At 41.1% G+C, this 22,236-nt stretch overlaps 2 protein-coding genes across 3 annotated transcripts; both read right to left on the reverse strand.

Moving 5' to 3' along the window:
* Positions 1-4,722: 4,722 nt before the first annotated feature.
* RWDD1 (RWD domain containing 1) lies at positions 4,723-16,294 on the reverse strand. Of its 2 annotated transcripts, none has more exons than XM_056344056.1 (7): positions 16,140-16,294; positions 14,245-14,310; positions 12,886-13,016; positions 11,734-11,877; positions 10,571-10,703; positions 8,792-8,854; positions 4,723-7,078 (listed from the first exon to the last, which is right to left on the reverse strand). In XM_056344056.1, exons 1-7 carry the CDS (start codon positions 16,210-16,212, stop codon positions 6,966-6,968), a joined length of 723 nt encoding a protein of 240 aa, XP_056200031.1. In that variant the 5' UTR covers positions 16,213-16,294; the 3' UTR covers positions 4,723-6,965. The 2 variants fall into 2 exon arrangements, with proteins under 2 accessions (XP_056200031.1, XP_056200032.1); XM_056344057.1 differs by having other exon boundaries at positions 5,342-7,078; positions 12,886-12,939; positions 16,140-16,222.
* Positions 16,295-20,147: 3,853 nt separating this feature from the next.
* On the reverse strand, positions 20,148-22,236 carry CALHM4 (calcium homeostasis modulator family member 4). The gene is made up of 2 exons (XM_056344688.1): positions 21,669-22,236; positions 20,148-20,896 (listed from the first exon to the last, which is right to left on the reverse strand). Exons 1-2 carry the CDS (start codon positions 22,224-22,226, stop codon positions 20,492-20,494), a joined length of 963 nt encoding a protein of 320 aa, XP_056200663.1. The 5' UTR covers positions 22,227-22,236; the 3' UTR covers positions 20,148-20,491.

The following is a 22,236-nucleotide window of genomic DNA, read 5'->3' on the forward strand; positions in this document are numbered from 1 at the left end:
ACACTCACATACCATGAGTTCACAATAGTTCATACATTAGTAGATTATTTCTGTTTCTTTTTTCTCCTCTACTTGTTACGGCAATCTCGTTAGATCAAGGTAAAGGTTAGTGTATGCACAGGAATTACTCTTTTTCTTTGTTATGAAGAAAGCATTAAACAAGAAGTAACAATAAGCTACTTTTACAACCGGATGTGCCAAAAGCACGTAAGCAGCTGAAATTCAGTAAAGTGTTGATAGTGGTAGAATGAAAACTATTGCCTCAGATCAAAAGAGGTTGTTGAAATGATGTAGGAAAATGAGTTAAATCTGCACAGAGCTTCATAACAGAAGTTGTAACCTGCACATAGATTTCATCATGAAACCTAGGTAAGACTGATCCTCCTTGTCTTGACTTTGGTCCCTTTTTCAATTTATGCAACTTTCAGATACTGCCTGGAAATTCCAAGAAAAAAAAATAAAGGCTGATTAGTTTAACGACATGCTGTTGGTTCTGTTAAATAAACTTTCTCCGTATGACTCTGCGTCAGCATTCTTTTGGTTTATTTCTTTAACTGTCTTTGTTCTGATCACAGGAGCAGGGTGACTGACACGATGGCATTTTCTCCATTTTACATCTCCATCTCAATGCCCATTCCTCTCTCTTGGGATCACAACAGTATCTTGTATGTTGTTGCCTTCATCTGTGGCCAGCATAGCTGGGTGTATGCATTTGTTTTGCCTGTGGTATGATCAAAGAAAGAAAGTCCCAAAGCTTATCATGCTTTATTAACATTTACTATTGACATTTCTTTTATCAATTCATTATAAAAAAACATTAATTTATTCTGAAGTAATGCCTAAAAGCTCAAATACCTAGGCAAAGCCCAGAATGCTAACAAGGGCACACACAGACGATTAATGCATTTACAATCTAAAAATAAAGACAACAAACAACAGATGGACATAGCCGTGTCCCAGAGAAAAAGGAAATAAGGAGACAGAATTAGTGTGATAGACAATGATCACAGCAATGACTGTTGATCTGCTGGCAAGTGGTTTACATGTATCATAGCATAGGGTTGTCTGAAGAAGGGATTTGAAGAAGAAAAATGATCTTGCTTTGTAGGTATTTAGAAGGAATTTCTCTTAGGCATGATGAAGAATATCATAAGAGAGTGATAAAAGATTACATGAAGGTCACTTAAAGGTCCTTAATGCTAGACAAAAGAAAAGAGGTAGGAGGAAACTGTCTAAACCTTGAAAGTGCAGGTAAACTTCCTTCTGCCAAACCAAGACTTGGACAAGCAAAGGGTATTTGCTTCACAGGTTTAAGGGAGAAAAAGACAAGTGTGTTGATCATGTTCTGGGAGACCCATAGAAGACTTCGTATCAACTGATACACAAATTAATTGATGGCCTCTACATCAACAGACTCTAGAATTTGTTCCTCCCTGCTCTTTTTTAGTGTTTTTATTAAGTGTTACTTATAAGAACAAAAGTTGGAAGGTCATAGTTTCAGATGACTACAGAGCAGGGAGGGAGAGACTGGGATGTTAAGCTCACTGAAGTCCATGGATGTGTTGTTTAGCCCAAAGACTGCAGAAGAGACACAGATCAAAACCTCCAGACCTAGATGTGTCATTTGGCTCTGGCTCAGCTACCAGAGTCAGTCTCTCTGTTACTCTTCCTCTATCGCCCTAAGCGTTTGCTCTTCTCTAGTCACCACAATGATGTTTAATGTCTTTTTCTGGCAAATACACAGCAATGGTGTTAATGAGACACAAGACAACAATCTCATAAAACCAGTAGGCATTTTTAAGAAAATAACAATAGCACACAATCACAATTACCCATCCTTGTTTTCAGAACTCATGCTTACCATGGGAGAAACATTAGTAATGAGACAGAGAATAAGTACAAGGAGGCAGAAATTGTAATAAAATGTTCCTAACACAGTTCCAGTCACAAAACTCAGAATGAGAGCTTGGTAGTTAAGCTCTGTCCAAGAGCTACTGACATCCCAAAGAAAACTCTACAGCCACTCAGATCCTAGAGGAGTTTTGACATATGATTTTTATGTAGGTTGCCTTCAGTTCATTAGTTTTTATATGCACATAGCATGTAAATAAGTATATGAATAAAAGGTATTGCTATAGAGTTGTTGGTTTTTTTCACTAGAAATGTATCCTGAGTGATGTTCTTGTGAAAATCTGAAAGCTAAATTTCACTGTATTGTTTCCAGAATTTTGCTGAGATGCATTTTTTTAAAATTTCCCAGCACTGGATTCTTTGTTTTAATTACTTGCTTGCTTCTGAGATGACAATCAAAGAAAAAGATTTACTTTTATATTTTCTTATTGCAGGTTTTTCACCTATAAGGACAACAGATTAACAATGGAACCATCAGGTACAAAGGGTTTTATTTTGCTGTAAATACTTCACTTGAGTACGTAGCTTCCCTGAAGGATTGTGAAATCAAAGATAGTGACACATTCATAACTACTTACCCGAAATCAGGAAACAATGGAATTGTTACTAAAGGAGGGGGAAAGTCTGCCTTTATTCAGCTACCTAACTGCAGAAGTACCTAGGGTTGTTACCTTTGCTTTTAGACCTGAATCATCTCTGAGTACATGCAGTGTAGCTTTAAGTATAAACCCTGGTCAGCCATGGCCTGAACAGCCCACACACGAGGTTCCTGCTCAGGTCCAGCTGAACGGGTCTACCTCATTCCTGGGCTCAGTCATGCAGGTGTACCCTGAGCAAGCTACACGCAAACCAAACCGACCTCCTGTGCCTCTCAAAACACATAGGTAGTTTTGGTAGGGCTGGGTGCATGAGTGCTGGAGGTGGTTGTGGGATATCTGGAGTGATTTGTGGGCTCACATGGCGGTGTTTTGGGGGTTGCTGCATCCAAATTACAATCAAGCAGGAGATCAGAGCAAATGTGAGTCAATGATACATACCTCCTTTCAAAGGTAATAAATTACTATTTACCTACCTAGCAATAGGGGACACTGCTGTGATGAATTCTGCATTCCTATTTCTGAAGCAAATGCAACTGAGCAACCACCTGGATTCACCGTCATCTTGCATGATATCTAAAGTCTTGACATGCCTAGACCTGTGTATTTCCACACAGGTTCACTTTATGCTCTAAAAGTGGTCTACGCATTTTTCAAGACTCCATTTCTTTAGTGATTAGTAATTAATGACTTGATCATGCATTCAGCGGTGATTTATGACTAAAGCTTTCACATCTCAGCTACTAATCTGTGCTTGTACTTTCAAGGCCTCTGCTGTGCTAGCCTGCTTGTGCTCTTGGGAACCTCTGCCATCATCCTTTCATTTTCTTCAGCAGCCTTCAGGACGTAGCCTTTGGATAACGTAACCAGTGTTTTGTTAGCATACATCCTTTTCCATGTGCTTCAATGATACAGTCAGATCATCTTTCCTTCTGGAACTTTGCATCCCCAATACCAAGAAAACAAGTTAAAAAACAACCCCTTCTGTGACTTGTGTAACCACCGCATCCCCCGACCTTCGAGTCGTCACTGGTCCCCTCGTGGAAAGTTCCCTTTTCCACATGCACGTATTTACCCTGGCCACAGAAAAGGTAAAACCAGTTCAAAGTCAGAAGCCCAATGCAGGCCTTTTGCTGAGTTTGCTGTAAGTACGAACAGAACTCCTGATTACAAGTAGGACCTTGATCTTTACTCTTTTTTCCGAAGATGGGAAGTCCCAGCATAGTAATACAAGCCACGTAAACCTCACACTACACTGCCACAGCCCAATGGTATCAGCTCACTCGATCAGTTCCAGATTCCAGGAACACGTACTGCAGAAAGTAAAACTGAATTCACGGTGATAAATGCGTTTGCGTCAAACAACTGAAAAGCCTCTCCCTCCTACTCCAAGCCAAGTTGCAAGGCTCTGAAGGGCTAATAAAAAAAAAATAATAAAAAAAGTGAAGTAGCATTTCACACCCTGTCAAATTCTGCAAGAAGAGAGGGAGAACACTCACATGACAGCTCTCCCTCAGGATCTAGGGCATCAGCATCTTGGATCCACGCAGAGTCTACTGCCTTGTCCAACAAGCTTTGAATCTGTTTCAGCAACCACACAGTTTAAAACGTGGAGGTAGCCTGACGGTTTTAAGTCCCCTAGGAGAAGGGCAGAAGTTGATTCTCCCCACAGGAGATGTATTTCGAGCTCTCCATTTTTGGCCAAAGGACAAGGAAAAAAAACCCCAAAACCCTAGAGACACATACTAGGAGTTTGTTTGCTTTAAAGCAGATCGTAAAACAATCCTAATTTGGATGCAAAATCCTAGGTTTTGCAGCATACCCAAGATTGTATTCCCCTACAGCACCATCCTCTGAATTTTACTAGAGCTCAGGCACCACTATTGAGAAAGTTCAGCATGAGCAAAACTAGATTAGCTCCGGTTGTAGTGCAGTGTTGCAACCCATAACAGTCTCCCTACATGCATTACAGGGTACGCTTTGGACTTCGTTAAAAGCAAGGTACAAGCAAGGCTGTCAGCACCATAATTCTGAATTACTAAAATCTCATCAAAGTTCATCAATGGAATTTTATTAGATTAATATGAATCAGACTTCAATCTAATCCAAAGTGCATAAGTAAACTTTAAATATCTCACCTAAACTTCTACCACCAAAGAAACCTTACCTCATTCCATTTCAGCAATCTAAAACACGCAAACATAGCCGAGCTTACTCTCAGTCAAATTCCCTTTTATTTCACAGATGTTAATTGCTAACAAAGCTAAATGAATCTGAAGTTCAGATTGAGTCACTGAAACTTGTTCCAAAGACTTGGAGGAACAGACTTTATGCAATTTTTTGTCACTTCAAACCTTATTTCCTCTGCTTTGAAATATAAGATGTAACAGTGAAAGTGTTTTCACATTTTAACATGTTTCAGCTACAGACCCTCTGCCTGAAAACCAATAAATATGTTAGTGTGAAAACAGACTAGAAAATTTCATTAATCTAGAAATGCCATTAACAAGAAACATTTTTTCATACGTACATCATTCTTGTCAGTGACCCACTTGGAAAATTTTCTCAGATTACCACATTTTGCACAGACTACACTGCATTCTTGGATTCAGTTCAGATGTAAAGAGAACTAATTCACTCCTATGAAAAAATGCCAGTTTTAAACATACATTGCTGAAAATGAAAAGCAGCCTTAGGAGTTAAATATTTTTATGCAGCTGAATTGAGACATACCAGAAGTAAATTAAGACCAGTACTGAAGAGCATTTTAAAGCATCCTAGCAATTACACAGGAAGCTGGATGTAGTCACTATGAACCTTTCAATCCAACTGTATCTTTGGAAAATTCAGATTTAATATCACATTAGCTCACATTTTTTTTAACATATTTGGTAACTGCTGGAACACAGATCTCGCTTATTGCTTTGAAACATACAACATTATCATTGAAAACTAGATGCTTGTTTAGAGCTCTTAGTAGCCAAAATTAAAAAGATCAAATAGAGGACAGTAGGAGCAAAGGCACATGGTTAATTTATAAAAGTATTTACAAGGTACTTGAACATTTATTTCTACCTAATAGAAACTCATTCATCTTGAATACAAAACGAAAAGACTACTGAAAACATGTTAAAGGAGATCATCCTAAACAGGTGCTCTCAAGCGATATGAGCAGAGAATCTTATACACCATTAAATTATTTCCGGAATTAAATTCTGAATACAGTATTTCCAAATATTGAATTCATAAATTTATTATTCCTCTAAACACTGCAATACTTTAGTGCAACCCTCTTCAAAGGTTGAAGCTGGTGCAGTTAAGGCAGTCTACGAACAGTATTTCAAAATTCAGCACACAGTGTTTAATCATTGAGGCGCCTGGTGGTTCTCTATTTGGAGAGTTGTCTTTTGAAACCTTCATCCATAGTCATCCTTCTAGCTGATGGAGTCTCAAACACTGCATGTTTAAACACCACAGTTCTCGCAGTGTTTTGGGGTTTTTTTGGAGGTGGGAAGGGAGGAGTCGTCTAGCATCAAGCTGTTGGCTCCATACACAACTCTGCAGGATGGTTAACATCCGTGAGTTGATGTGTAGCTTTCCTGTACATTGTGCATTTATAAGCTGCCAACACGATGCTTCTAAAACAACACCCATTACATTCAGACCTTTAAGAACCCTATAAATCCTGGTACTGCACTTCACTTATTATGTTTCCTCTCTGAACAAATCAACCAAACTTTTCAAGAGGACTTCCACCTCATTCTGATTTTTTCCCCACAGATTTGAACTAGTCATTTTGAAACTACTGTACTCAAGGACAGCAGAAGATTTTATGTAGTAGTTCTACTACTATGTAGTGGTATGGAAAGCATTTCCATTCAACTTTATTAAAGTGATGCCTTATTAAAAGGTGACTAGAACTGCCTATCTACAGCTGCTAGGTTGGGGTACCAGAACTGACTTCAAGTGTTACAAAATTCCACACAAGAAAAAAACATAAAAAAAAATAACTGCATAGTATGTGATCCCTTTTATTCACCAAAGCTGCCCATGTATATCCCAGGTGGAAGATAGCAGAACAGCTGCTCAGCCTTCAGAGGCAGGTGTCTTCAGTACTTGCTATAACATCTTTCCATCTTGCTCGTTGTCACGTCTCTTCAAAGGACAATTACAGAAGTGGGAGGGAAAAAGTAAGAGCAAGTAGAATAGCATTTTCAGACAGATCAAAATTTCTAAAATTTTTCATCTGAAATATTAAAGTTAATTTATTTATTATGAAAGTCAGCAGAAGACCATTCTCCTGGATTTAAAATATCTTGGTTATTTTCTTTGGGGGAAAAAAAAAAAAAAAAAAGAAAACCAATACACACTACTAAAACCACAGATACTGTGGCTTTCCTGCCTGTCCCTCTCTGCTTACATATGTCCATACTGATGACAGAGCCAGTTCAAAAAAGTCTAATCGCTATCTAAATTAACAGGGTTGTAGTCAGGGTCATCCTCTTCATCCTCCAACTCCAAATCATCCATTTCTTGGAATAAAGATTCATCGACCTCCACACTGTTTCCAGCTGCAAAGAACAGAAAAATAATTTATTTTCATGCAAGTAGGAAACCAGTACCTAACTACAAAATAAACAATGCTTTTTTGTATTTATTCTTCAATGTAGGTAGCTGATAACTGACTTAGACATGTGGCTTTTCCTTTTCCATTTTATCTTTTTACAACTAAAGTGAAACTTTTTTCCCTCATACCAAAACTCAGACAAGACAAAAGTCACACAGGACCTCAGAATGCACTGGGAGAATTTATAGATCCTAGAAGCAGAGATCTTTTCTCCCAGGTACCATCAAAGTAGGAGCTCAGGATCTCAGGTGCTGGAATAGTTACAATCATAGCCACAAAAACACAGGGTTTATTAAAAAAAAAAGACACCCCCCCAAAAAAACCCAAACAACCCTTACACACCATTTTATATGCCTACATACATACATTTGCTTTCAGATTTAAATTTTAAAAGCTTTGTATGGTTTCACACTTTCTTCTGAAAAAGATGATGCTGACCTAAGGATAAAACTGGAGGATTATTGCTGTTTTGTTTGTGACTATCATCAGTGACATCCTCTGGCCACTAAGTAATGTTGTTTTCTTTCACTAGATTTGAAAGAGCCTTTAAAACCATCTCCTTCTAAAAGATAACAACATTATCCTGTTTAAACTGTAAAAATTAGAATTACTTATTACACAGTATTGCAATATTAAATTGCAGTTAGTAACCTGTTGCATTGTTGATAGAATGCAAACAGCAATAAGAACAGGAGTTTTTAATCACAATAGAAACAGGATTAAAAATTAATCCATTAATCGCAAGTCATTTGGGTACAGAGCCCAAATACAGAGGTCTATCAACAACCCAGCTTCACTTCAGACATTTTAGAGGAAGACAAGTTTAAATTATGCCCCCTAACTAAAAGAAACTCAACTCCCTCATTACTACCATTTCAAGTTTATACTCACTGATGTTCATAAATGACTTTTACATTGTAACTTGAAGAGAAAATTGTTGACTCTTCCACGTGTGTTTTGCAATACCAGTAGATAATGCAGCTACATTAAATAGCTGTCTTAACTCAAAAATCAGTCTTTTAAACAAGGATATTAAAAGACAGTACAGAAAATTAAGTTGATAAGTGACTGTGAGTAGATTTAGTTGATTTATCTCCAACATATTTTCCAAGTTTAACATCTTTTGGCACAGGTTTACAAAATTTTCAGCTGGCACCAGGTCAGACATTTTCAGTAAGACAATAAATAAGTGTGCACAAAACCATTAAGAACTGGGTTGCACAGATGCAATCAGCATTTCATTTAACACCAATTGTAAACATCTTGCAGGTCAAGATTCAGAAAGGAGACAGAATTTCAAGATCTGTGCTTGAAGTCCGGGGTAAGAAGGCTGGCGGTTGTCTTTTTTGGTTTTGCTTTACTTGTTTTTGGTTCTGCTTCCAGTCCAAAAACTTGAATAGAAGCAACAGAAGTAAAACCAACTCAAGCTCAAAACTGCAAGTAAGTACACTTCAGCATCTTGAAACTGTTCTGTTTGTTTTTTGAAAGAAACTAAAAGCACTTCAATTTGCAAAACAATACTTTTAAAGTTCTTCTAATGTAAAAAGTGGTATCAAGGTAAGATACTAGGACAGAAATATAATAAGAGATTTTGCTTAGGAATTTTGACCTATTTTAAGCCACTGTCTTTCAGTTGTGGAAACAAACAGAAATTTACCTTCCTCCAAGAACTGGATGTCAGAGGTGTCAAGGTTGTGATCCATTTCAAACAGCTGCTTACCTACAAATAAAAGTAAAAAATAACATATTAGCAAGTCAAAATCTGAAATACTGACCAACCTAAGGCAACAATAGTTAGCACATGTATTTTAGGCTTTTAAAATTAACCATTTTGAGCAGGGTGAGGTGGGCTTTTTTTGTTTGTTTTTTGTTTTGTTCTGGGTTTTTTTAAGCTACTTATTCTGTAAGTTCCCCGTTCTAATTTTTTGAGTATTCATCCAGGTTTCTTCCATGCCAGCAGGCTTCCTGCTCTCACATGTGAACGGGTTACTGTTTCTTACAGTCACTAAGGCTTTAATAATGGGGGTTTGGAAATTTTACACCATATTGCCCCAGAGCCTGTGATCAGTTGTTACTGCTTCAGTCCTCATCTTGTATTCCACAAGAAATCCTCTGTGGGAACAAGAAAGGAAATTAGCTGCCTCCTCCATCAGTCCTCCTCATTCAAAAAGCAACTTGGATCTACACACAAATCACCAGCTTCTATACACACGTATCTGTGAAGGAAATACTACACAAAGCAAAGTAGAAGCCTTTCTAATTGGGAGGTAGGGGAAGAAAAACTCAGGACTTTCCACATAAACCATAATCTGTCTATATTTGCACTGCTTATGCAAGCTTCTGCCAGCAAGACTGGTTGGTGTTCACAGTAAAACATTTAAGACACCTTTTACTTCTACTGGGGTTACACTCACGACATCTGAGAATAAATCTGGGTTTAGTTTTGTAAAGAAAACTAAACCAGACTTGTATAGAGGAAAACAGACACAGCATGTTAACAATTTTAAGAACAAGAAAACTAGAAGCAGCCTGATTTCTACTATTTCAGCTTTGCAGATTCCCAAATGCATTCCCTTCAGAGGGGAAGCAAACATGTCCCCTACCCTGTACAGCTTTTCATGAAACTACCTACCATTAAAATTTCTATCTCTCTGTCAAATTTCATCCAAACTAGTCAAAAGTTTCAAAAGCCTTCAGAAGGTTGGAGAAAACATAACAGAGACACAGCATGATCACATGGTCATGTTTTCTCAGGTAATCAGGTTAAAAAGTAGATCCAGCGTCACAGGAGAACAGGTCCAAAGCTAAGCCATGGAGTGTGGAGGAGAATGCCCAAGATTACTTCTATTATGAGAACCTATAGGTAAGAAATTTCCTCCACATTTTGCCCACTGGATACAGAATTTGCTTTCTGCTGGACAGACCGTGATCTGCAAAACACAGAGCCCAAAACCACTGATATGACAAGCTCTTCCCCAAAAATATCAGAGCCATTCTCACTAGGCATTGTTAAGCTTGTCACAGCAGCAGCCAGCCTCTGTGTTGCTTCAGTCCTGCAACAGCATCCCAAACTGCCACATGCGCTTGAATAATCTAAAGTCACTGTATGATCCAGTGCAATAAAGGCAAAAATCAATAAACTGATGTAGATTCTTTCTTTCTGTTGTTTAACAAACCCCAACTATCTCTACCAGAATAACACCTGTCAGTAGCAGCTCCAATTGATATACTGTCCAGCACAGAACAAAGAAGCTTAAACGCACATTTTGGGAACTTTTATGCCTTCAGCAGAAATCCTGTATCTATTAGCTTTGTATTTAGCCCAAATTCTGCACTCAAAGATTTCACATGACATGGAGTACAATAATGAAATACTGCATTAAGAGCTGTAGTCCAATAACATTGCAAAAACTTCAGGACCAGTTTTAAGTCATACCACTTAATTTATTTTTGCCCGCTTGTTCTTCTTCTTTCATTTTTTTCCTTTTTATTTCTAGGAGTTCTGCATCAAACTTTGCTTTCCAATTTAGGAAGTTCTCAATGGTAACAGGAGTGCCATGAAAACGTTGCTGAAAGAACAGAAAACAAGGATGCAAACATAACTTGCAAATCTACAAGTAAAGACGACCATTCTCATAATTATTTAAATCACAACATTCCAGAAGCACTGCTTGCTGTGAAGTTATTCTGAGAAATTAATCCTAACCCTGAGAATATACAAAGAACACATTCTTACTGTTTTTTTGTCATGGGACTCTCCCTTCAGAGAGCTGCACTGAGGTGGAAATTCTTACAGAAAAGCCCTGCGTACTAGTATTGGACGTACAATGCAATAATTAGGAACACACCACTAATACAGGTTAACCATAAGTACACAGAACTTCTTATCAACTCTTAACTGCAATCTACACTGAAATATTGTCTGTTAAAATACATAAGCCCTTCTGTCTTGTTCAGACAGAAAAAAGGATATTTTTTTCCAGCTATTTTTCTGCCATTTTCAGACATACTAAACCTTCCAAGTACCATCACGCTCTAGCTATTTCTCAGGAAGGAAGTGAAGACTCAGTTGTTGGACTTATGGCACATTCCATGAATGGAAAAACTATTTCACAGTGGCTGGAAGAAAAGACAGGAGCAGGGAAGACAAACCAGTCTTGAAGACTGGTCCCACTGCTTCCACCCTACCCGCTCAGTCTAGCAAGGAAGACAGACTTCCTCAGACCATGCAGCCTGCATGCAGCACGCCACATTCCAGGCCTTTTTTGCTCCCCATTCCTTCTTGCCTCTTCAAGCAAAAAACTGGCTACAGCGACTTTGATTTCATTTGGGAAAAACCTCTGCCCCTGCCTTAGGAAGTAATGCTAGAAATGATCGTAAACATGCAATAAATCTCTGAAAAGACTGCCTTAGAACACAGAGGGGGGAAAAAATTATCAGTTAAATGCACTAAAGAATCTTCTAGCCCTTCAGTTTTAAAATGTGTCAGCTTTGGGACTGATGTTCCTCTCCCAGCATAACTGAGAATTTCTCCTGCATCAAAACCATGCATTTAAAAAAAGTGGGAAATTTTTACTTGAAAACATTATTTTTACATACTTTCTCTTCTTCTTCTGCTTCTCTTTCTTTCTGTTTCTTTTCCTCTTCTCTTCGTGTTTTTATTTGATCCACTATTTCATTTAATTTCTCCTGTACTGCTGAGACTAGAGTGAAGATCATTACCATTCCTAAATTTTCTTCTGCCTACAACACAAAGAAGTCAACTTCAAACAAGGAGAACCTCAAACCTTCAGCAGCTGAATTCCATTGAGTGTGTTGAGAAAGCAGTATGCCGTGAAAAGGCAGGTAACACAGCTGAGGTGCTCTGCGCCAGCCTCAAAAGCTGGCTGTAAAATTCAAGTCAACTGCCCAGTTAAAGTTACTGCCAAACGGGTGCGCAGCAAAACACAAATGATGAACACCTCTGTTCAGGTTATCAACATATTATAGACATCTGGAAGGCTTTTTCATGAATAAAACAAAACTTATATTAGGAATACAACTCCAAGATACGAGTATCATAAATCATAAGAGACAACAGGACAATAGTCACTCAGAACTCCTGCTTTCCTGAAATGGCTTATTCCTTAATGCCACTCTATGCCCCTTTGAATTGGGACAGTTTCCCAAAAAACCCCAAAAACATAAGTTGATGGAAGGAAGGTTATATGAAATAAACCGGAAGGAACGTACATCTACTTAACATATTACAGTCATTTTAAGGCAGGGGGGACTTGTCAAGAATTCCTGAAACAGAGAAAGTGTTTCCTTCTCACTCCTTCACAATGCAAAATCCCAAAGGTTGAAGAGATCCACCCCCTCAAACAGTTATGTTATTAGAAAGAATCAAAAAAATCAATGTAGCATTTTTTAATCTTTCCAAAGAAAATTAAAGTGGCTTATTTCCACAAATACTATATATACAGTTAAACAAATTCACCTTAAACTAGAACTGCAAAAGCTGGGAAGACCTAGAGCACTTCCGTTTCATTATTGTATCTGTGCACACTGAATTAGCCCTATATTTTACCTCATTATCATCATTTACCTCAATATCATTTACCAAACTCAAACCTCAAAGTCAGTCCCTACAGTATGGAATAGGTTTCAAATCAGTAGCACACATCTCAGAACATAACTGATTTGAGAGAGAACTTCTGGCTAAAGTGTGAAGTAATATCAAGCCGAACAGAGATATTAAGTGTTCCTTACCTGTTGTTCTAGCAGCTTTATTATGTCCATGACATCATTATCATCAAGATTCTCCTGTGACACAATTTCATAAAGTGGAGTTTCATCAGGATATTTTTCTCTATAGGTAAACTTAAGGGTTGTTTGGACAGCTACAAGATGAAAAAGCATATATTCTTACAGTGTTAACTCTGTAACTTTCATTGTATATTTTTCTATTGCATCAGCAGCCTAAACATTTTAATATATAAAATACTCTTGTCTAAAAGGAACGGTCATCTTACTTTTTACATTTTAACAGATGTTAAACTATATGAACAGATTTAAATATAACGCAAGAGTTCTGAGAAATTAAGATTATGTTTATCCTTATACTACCCAATTATTAAAGGCTATTAATGGGAAAACCTTCTGTGGTACAGTGGGTACTACAGCAGTAACCTCTTTTCCCTCATATTCCACTTAAAGCTGGAGAAAATGAGGAACAGTCCTAACAACAGATCTAGAGAGAATCTTAGCATATTAATGCATCAAATACTGTGTGTCTGGCTGGGGTATCAACCTCCGTGTTGGGTACCAGAGCTCCACACAAATCATATGACAAGGACACAATGCCCAGTAGAAGTTATTATTAAGCAGAGAACTGGCTGAGAATGCATTCAACCTGAAGCCACCCAGAGCCAGGATAACAGAAACAAGGCAAAAGAGAATCAAGTTCCTTTCAAATATACTGCCAGAATACCAGGGGGAAAGCCGCCTTTTAGTTCCAGACTCACAGTTCTGGCAGTCCAGCAGTCTCTTTAACACAGACACCTGCTCCAAGCAGGACTTCCTCCTTTAAAACTGAAGCAGACAGCACCAGTTTCTTCCTTCTGATCCAGTAACCCAGAAGAGCAGCTCTCAAACTTACTTGGGGCAAGGCTTGCTTACAAAAAGCCCATGCAATCACCGATACCAACAAATACATAGGGAGTCGGGACCCACAGCTCTTCACGCTGAAACTGCTCTTGAGGACTGCATATTCACAGTACACAGACTCAGCTCTCCCAAGTGGCTGGCATACATACAGTGGCTAGAAAATCACCTCACAACATGGCTGTAAACTACTACGGGGATGATGACAATCCATAATACTTTCTGAAGCTATGCTACAAAGTATTTGAGGTTCAGCATCTCAGAAAGTAGCCCTAGTGAGAGTGCACAGTATTTCTATGAACTAAACACAATCACCAGAATCCTTGAACTACATTTTCTGAGGAATGCTTGCTGGATCAGGCCCCCAAGAGCCTCCACTTAGGTGGAGGTATACCTAGTTGCTGGTGATAGAATTAGGCTTACACAGAAACTCCTCCTATATATGTTAAGAAACGATCAACTTACTTTCATCATTTTCTCCTGCTTCAGATGTCACAGTAATTGTGAAAGTCGTCGGCTTTTCTGACAATACTGTTCAAAGAATGAAAAAGAAAAGGAGAGATTCCTTAAAATCAGACAGCAAGTTCTTCACATCATTAAAACTGAACTTCTCAAAGACAAATGAAACAAGGATGCGCCTGATACAGTGTTAAGCATCTTTTTACACTATTAATAAATACTTCTCAGTAAACAGCTATTTTCCATATGATGTGATGTTTGGAGTGCTCTTTGAATGAAACCATATAATATCAAAAAGTTTCTTTCTTGGAAAGTTTTCTCGTTTGGAAGTTTCACTTTTCCAAAAAATGCAAATCCACCCACCATCAAACGACTTCTGTTCATGCACTGGATGCATGGAGAAAGTTCCCAAAGCTTATTTGCTTTACTGCACCAGGTATGTGTGATGAGCATCCACTGCACTCTTGACCCTGGGCTATTTTGTAGTATGTCTGCACCTATTTCTGTATTTAGGACAGCTTAATGTAACAAATGCTTCTTAAACCAGAAAAGAAACACATAGTGCTTTTCTTCAGGAATGTACTACCCAAGTAAGTACTAGAATGAAACTGCATGAATGAGGCAGCTAGAAGACAGACAAGCAGTTCTACAGAGATGCAAAAACCGCAAGCTCTGTGATCTAAAGTTTCACAAACTAGAAGCCTCATTGCACAATTGTGGGTTGCAGACCCTATCCTCAGATAAGGACTGCTCTGTGTCACTGTTATAACCTGTACCAGATCTACTACATATATGCTTTCACAGTATTAATTGAATTTTGCCAGATTCCTAACATACCACCAACGTTTTTCCTCCGTCTTCTTTTGGGCATAAGAGCATTACATAAATGAACAGTAACTCAGAGTAAGTATCAGCGTAGAAGCTATATGAAAGTATATTACTTCCATATTGGTATCAGTGATTCAGCATCCCCAGCTACCAGAGATCAATTCGTGTACCTTTAATGTAAAACTGAAGAATCTAAAAGCTTTTTAGATTAAAGCAAAAGCAAATGTAACGGGCAAATGTCTGTATGATGAAGTTGCTGCCAAGTAAGATACTACGGGACCTCAGGCAGAGTAGATACCGTGCAGGAAAGAAACAGAAAATACAAAATTTTTTTTCACCGTTACAATTCTTTGGATACTGAGCACCATAAATCACATCGGATTAGCTGCTACAGCAGATACTCTTAATTGACGGTAACTAGGAAGTCCTGAACATCTGACAAACCAATGTATCCATCATACGAAAGTTTTAGCAATTTAACAATTTAACACACTGCACCTGGGAACTAAAGCTGGCCTTTGCTCCACCACACATCTGCGATGGAGCATGGCAGACATCGGCAACGCACTTACAGAGCAACCGGCACCTTCAAGCACACCCGAACGCCCGGTGCTGTGAGGGGCTGCTGCCGGACAGGACAGCCGGGCAGCGCACAGCCCATGGCCCGACTGCCACCGCCCGCGTCTTCGGAGAGGCTTCTCCAAAGAGCACCTTCCACCAGCCGCCACCCGGGGCCCAGCCGGTGCCCGCGCTGGGCGGCGGTACCACGGCGTCAAGCACCGCCCAGCCGGCCACCGGTACCGCCACGCCGGCCGCACGCACCGCCGCGCACCGGGCGAGAGCCGCCGGCAAGTGCTTTGCTTTCCCGTCCAGGGAAAACCAGAAAAAAAAAAACCAAAAAAACAAAAACAAAAAAAAAACAGAAAGATACCCTGAGCGCGTGCAGCTAATAGCGCGCGGCGCCCGGGCGGGCACGGCGCAGGGGGCGGCTGCGCCCGCCGGGGCCTCCCGCCCCTCCCTCACACGGCCGCGGCCGTGCGGCGCAGCCAGGCGCGGGCCCCGCCGCCGCTCACCCGTGAACGAGTCCGGGTAGATGGACTCCAAGGCCTCCAGCTCGTTGCGCTGCTCCTCGCTGTAGTCGGTCATCGTCGCCCGCCGCCGCCAACGGCCATGGGGCGCCCGCCCCCAGCCGCGACCCCCGCCCCCTGCCTCGGCCCTCCGGCCCGCGCATGCGCGCTCCGCTCCGGCAGCGGCTAGGCATGCCTGCCGCCGCCCGCGCGCCATCGGCGGTGGATGCCTTTGGGCTGGAGGGGCGGGAGGCCGCGCGGCACGTGGCGAACGTCCCGCACAGGCGCTTGCGCGCGCGCACGCTGCTCGGGCGAGGGGCCGCGCCTGAGGTGAAAAGCGGTTGTGCTTTGCCTGACTGAGCTTCGGTTGTCTTCACAGAGTGATCAAGCGCGGTGCCCTTTGGTCAGTTAATTCTTGTACTTGCTGCTGGCGCTCAGCTCTGGGCGGAACGGCCCTGGTGCGTTACCTGACCCGGCCCTGCTGGGAACGGCGGTGTTCTGAGTGCGTGAGGCTGCAGGCTCTGTTACTTAGGCTTCTGAAGGTGTGTGGACCCCCCCCTAGAGGCAGGCTTCAGAGTGGCTGTAAAAAGTACACTGTTAGGCAGGTATTCACTCTTCATCGTTTTTTTCATTGAAAACTCTTAGGGGTCAGCAAACGGGAGGGGATTCGAAACTTCTTCTAGAAGTGGTGTGAGAGTGCCATGGAAGCAGCTGAATGCCATTTCAGCCTGAAATTGGATGTTCATTTGGTGAGCTGGAAAAATCGGTGGTACAGCTTGGAGTTAAAAAGCACTTGCAAGCTTCCCAGGAAACACTCGCTGATTTCAGAAATCCGTCGCATAAGCAGCATCGTTATGTAAGTGCAGAACGGGAGCTGCCAAGGCTAGCAGTATTGGGAGCTCCCATGCTTGGCGGGTGTTACCCGCAAGGATGAATTCAAAACTGTTGAGGGTTAAACAACAGCAGACCCTGATGGATAGCGGGTACACAGAGTAGCTTTAAAGTGCATCAGTTTGCTGGATGTATGGCTGGCACTTTGCCCCTAGGTGCCCTTTAAAAACCCAGAGTTTCCAGAAAACTTTTATTGTGGACATGAATAGAATAATTTTCACTTCAAGTGAGCAAACTGCATTTCTAAATTCATTTTGGGTAAGATGACTCAGGTTTTAGCAGACACAGGTAGACTCTGTAGTACCAGCCCATTCATTTTTCTGTAATCATGAATTCTTTTGAAAGCTGTGACTTCACTGCCAATCCATGACATGTTTCAGGGAGCAGAGGTGTGAAGGGAAATACACCAAATCACCTATAGTACTAAAGCTGTATTTGGTACTATGGATTAATATATGCTAACAGGGTTGATAGTCTATTTATAGTCTGTATATTGGTAGGTTGACTTCAGAATGACAGATACAGCTAGTACTTCCAATCAGGATTTTGAATTATAAACTATTAAAAAAATACAGGGCAAATAGTAGGTAGGCAAAATCAGAAAACATGAAGTTTAATTTAAAAGTTAGTTTAGCAAGAAATTAAAGTAATTTGACAGTTCACTTTTTCTCTTAGCTGCAAATATTGCATCATTTTATAGTGGCACTGTAAAACACAAGAAGTGGAAAGAACCCACATAGACAGCAGTTAGTATCTTGTCATGCAAATCCAGACACAGCCTAGGGTTTTTTTTGCCAAAACTTTCAGATACACAAATCAGGTGCATGTATTACAGATTACACTTCTGTCTTACTTAAATAAAAAAACACACAAAGATTTTTAAAGTTAAATTGGACATTGTGTTTACTAATAGTGGTACTTTGCTTCCTAGGGAGATCATACGAAGAGTGCAGTTCTGTTACCTTGTGTTGGGCTTGTGTGGCAAGGTTTGGTAGTGGGGTGGGGGGCCTACAGGGGTGGCTTCTGTGAGAAGCTGCTAGAAGCTTCCCCTGATAGAGCCGATGCCAGCCGGCTTCAAGACAGACCTGCTGCTAGCCAAGGCTGAGCCCATCAGCAACAGTGGCAGTGCCTCTGGGATAATGTATTTAAAGAGGGTGGAAAAACTGCACAGCAGCAATTGCAGCTGGAGAGAGGAGTGAGAATGTGAGATTAACAGCCCTGTGGACACCAAAGTCAGTGCAGAAGGAGGCAGGAGGTGCCCCAGGCACTGGAGCAGAGATTCCCCTGCAGCCCATGGTGAGGCAGGCTGTGCCCCTCAGCCCATGGAGGGTAACGCTGGAGCAGGTACCCACCTGCAGCCTGTGGAGGACCCCACGCCGGAGCAGGTGGATACCCCAAGGAGGCTGTGACCCTGTGGGAAGCCCACACTGGAGCAGGCTCCTGGCAGGGCCTGTGGCCCCATGGAGAGAGGAGCCCAGGCTGGAGCAGGTTTGCTGGCAGGACTTGTGACCCCACAGGGGACCCACGCTGGAGCAGCCTGTGCCTGAAGGATTGTGCCCTGTGGAAGGGACCCACGCTGGAGCAGTGTGTGAAGAACTGCAGCCCACGGGAAGGACTGATTTTGGACAAGATCATGGAAGACTGTTTCCAGTGAGAGGGACTCCATGCTGGAGCAGGGGAAGAGCGTGAGGAGCCTTTCCCCTGACGAGGAAGAAGCAGCTGGAACAACGTGTGATAAACTGACCACAACCCCCATTCCACCCCCACACTACTGGCAGGCAGGAGATAGAGAACTTAGTGAATGAGTTGAAGTGGGGAGGAATGGGGAGAAGGTGTTTTAAGCTTTGGTTTTATTTCTCATTATCCTTCTCTGATATGATTGGTAAGAAATTAAGTACCCCCAAGCTGAGTCTGTTTTACCTGTGATGGTAATTGGCGTGTGATCTCTCCCTGTCCTTATCTTGATCCACCAGCCTTTTGTTGTATTTTCTCTCCCCTGTCCAGCTGGGGAGGGGAGTGATAGAGCAGCTTTGGTGGGCACCTGGAATCTAGCCAGGATCAACCCACCACATACCTAAAAGTTTAGGATTCAGATGAAATACACATCAGAATTTGTAAGAATTTGTTTAGTGATGTAAAATATGCATAATTTTCCAGTTATTCAGCACATACATTATTTGCATTTGATGAAGTGCTTGCTTTTGTTTAGAAGTTTAAATCTTCAAGACCAAACACTTTACCAAGATCTGCAATTTAGCTTACTGTTGGCTCCTAGTAAAATGTACTAAGTAATTATATTTTTCCATTTCAACGCTCTGGGGTCACTTACTAACAGCAGATAACTTCCTATAATCTAGCATATGGCTTTGTAGCACACACATGGACATACGTACATGGCATAGCAATCCAGGAAGCATTATGAAGAACTATGGTATGCATTCCCCCGCCCTTAGAGTTAGAAACTTCTGGACAGGGAGTTGGAGAGATGAGATGCAGTAACTGCACATCATACCACACTGAATTAACACAAAAATATTACTAAGCTTTCTTTCACTAAGTTCAGCAAGAAGTTTTTAACACAGTAGTATTTATGGGCCCAGTAGTACAGCTAGATTGTAAGTTTTTCTGCAGACAAAGCAAACCTTACTGCAGAGTGAGATTTGTTTCCCATCCTGGTTTGCTATTTGTACAGTAGGCAAGCACACAAACAGCTGACAAATTGTGAAGTATATCCAAAAGGAATAGGAGACTGACCTTACTATTGCTTTCACCCAGAATACATTTGAACTCAGTTTTCTACAGGTGAAGTAGGTGTTCATACAGCTGTTGCGGCCCTCCATCCTGTGCTTTTCAGTGAGCATTTTATCTCCTTACCAGAACTGAAAGTTCTCTCATCACTATGTAGACTCAGCCTTTGTTGCTGACATTTCCCTATACATTTCTTCTGTGCTGCTGTTGCCACAGGCTTAGCTCAGTACATTTTATTCACATAATACAAGAAAGATGTGGAAGAGAAGGCATTTCTGCTAGGGGTCACTAAGGTAAAGCTGGATAACCTCTTTTGGTCTGTGCAGAATGGAACTCATATGATCCAATCGAAGTCTAGCTAGTATTTTCAAAGTGTTTTTTTTTTTTTATGGAAGGAAAGAAAAAGCATTTGGGAATAACGTTCTCTTCCACTACATACTCATCCTTTTAGTACAAATATTAGAAAGCAGAGAGCTGCAGCCTGGAACAGCCTACCCTAATCTAGACCTAGACCATCACATCCCACAGGAATCACACACAGTCAGAAAAGGCTTCTGGAAGCATGTGCTAAAGGACTACATTAGCAAGACATACTTGCTCACATCATGTAGCAGTGTAATATGGTATCGGGCATTGAGAAGTTCCAGAACAGCTCAGGTCTGACGTGGAGCTAGACACATTCCTGTTTTTCTGCAGCGTGTTGGTGGGGGCTCAGACACTCAGTGGTGTGTTTTGATCACAGGGTCCCCATCAGTCTTCATGTATTTTCCATTTACAGACTCCTTGAGAGCCCAGTCATGGAGGAGGCTGTAGTCGTAGTGCTCCTCATCCACTCGTTTTAGAAAGGCCAGACCAGAAATGGCTTGCCACTCTCTGAGAGATGGGATACGGATTTCCTTTACATTTTCACTCCCTGGGACAAAGCCAAAGAACTTCCTTACATGCTGCATGGCAAAGAGCCTGGAGTGCTGGTCTGTTGCTTCATCAAAGAGCTCCTGCTCATTATGGACATAGTTGCTCCAGTATCTGAAATGTAGAAAGCTGAGTGGGGAGAAACAGCTCGCCAGGCAGTAAGACAGGAAGACAGTGATGACTACCACAGCAATTAGAAGCCAGCCAGCCACCTTAAAAAGAAGAAAAGAACAGAACTGTACAGCTGAAAATACAGTAGTAACTTCTGAGCATCAGAAAAATCTGCAAGATTATCTTGCTTTTCCTAAATAAGGTTAACAAGGTACAAGCCTGGTAATAGTGTGTTGCCATTAAACCCACTAGAGGTAGCCATGTAGTAAAGTAGCTTCTTTCTGTCAAGTTTAACAAAGTTCTGTTGTGTAATTTGTTAAGGATTTTGCCTCCACAGCTGTTACGGAAGCCATCCAATTCCTAGCCTATATTAGTTTATAGGCCTGCCTGTTCAAAACCAATTTTCTCTGAAGTGACAACTAAATGTTATTTATATATAAATGTCACCCTGTTATTTATCCAGTATGTAAGTTTTTAGAATTGAGTCTGATCTAAACCCAAGATTTTAATACGCTTCATGTGGAGCTCTCACAGCCTGGGCCCCTTAGTCACATGTTTCTTAGGTCTGAATGAAGGAACTTCATACCCTCTCTGGCTCTTGAACTTCTGTTTGTCTTGCTTGACAGTACTTTTCAAGATACTACACAAGGAAGAATACATCCTCCAGTAGCAAGTAATAAACAGGACAACCACAAATAGTAATTTATATACCTCAAGTTCAGTTCCACTTAGAGGAACAAAGTGGGCTTCACAAAACACAGATTTGGCACTTGAGGCAGAAGATACTGTTTTTTCCTATCACTTGGTCTGCTGAATTAACTCTAGTTGTCATCGTTAGCTCTGCAGGCAATAGAAGCAACATGAGTTACTCACTTGTGACTGGTATCGGAGTAGAAGAATCACTTCATCTCTGGCCCGGGTCAGCTCCGGAGGAACTAACTGACTGCATGGAAATGCAGCCAATATCCTTCTGCGTTCACTAGCAGTAACATTAGGATTAGCTCCGTAATAATGCTCAGACACATACTCACTCACAGCACAGACATAATATGAGCCATTTATCAGGGTCACTGCTAGCCATGTTACTGGAGCAACCAGTGCTCTCCCAGTGATGCTGCACAAGACAAAGCAGACCAGTTTGCATTGCAGTAACCGGTTTGGTGTAGCCGTTTCCTCAAGAAGAGACCTTTTGCCTGTAACCAGCCTCCAAGTCTGGTTATTTAGAGCATAGCCAACAACCAGAAGAATCAGTGCAGGAACTCCTAGGAAAGCCAGCCCATAGATAAGGTTCTGCCCAACGTGACAGGGACAGCTGAATGTAAAAAAAGAGAAAAGTTGCTGCCCACCAATTGTCAATATTGCAATTACAGCATTAGCAATAACAACCTCTTTGCCTTTTAGAAAAGTTAACCACTTTGGAAGTAAAGTCATTTTAGATCTT

This window comes from Falco biarmicus, chromosome 6 (genome assembly GCF_023638135.1).
Source record: "Falco biarmicus isolate bFalBia1 chromosome 6, bFalBia1.pri, whole genome shotgun sequence".
Classification (NCBI taxonomy): domain Eukaryota; kingdom Metazoa; phylum Chordata; class Aves; order Falconiformes; family Falconidae; genus Falco; species Falco biarmicus.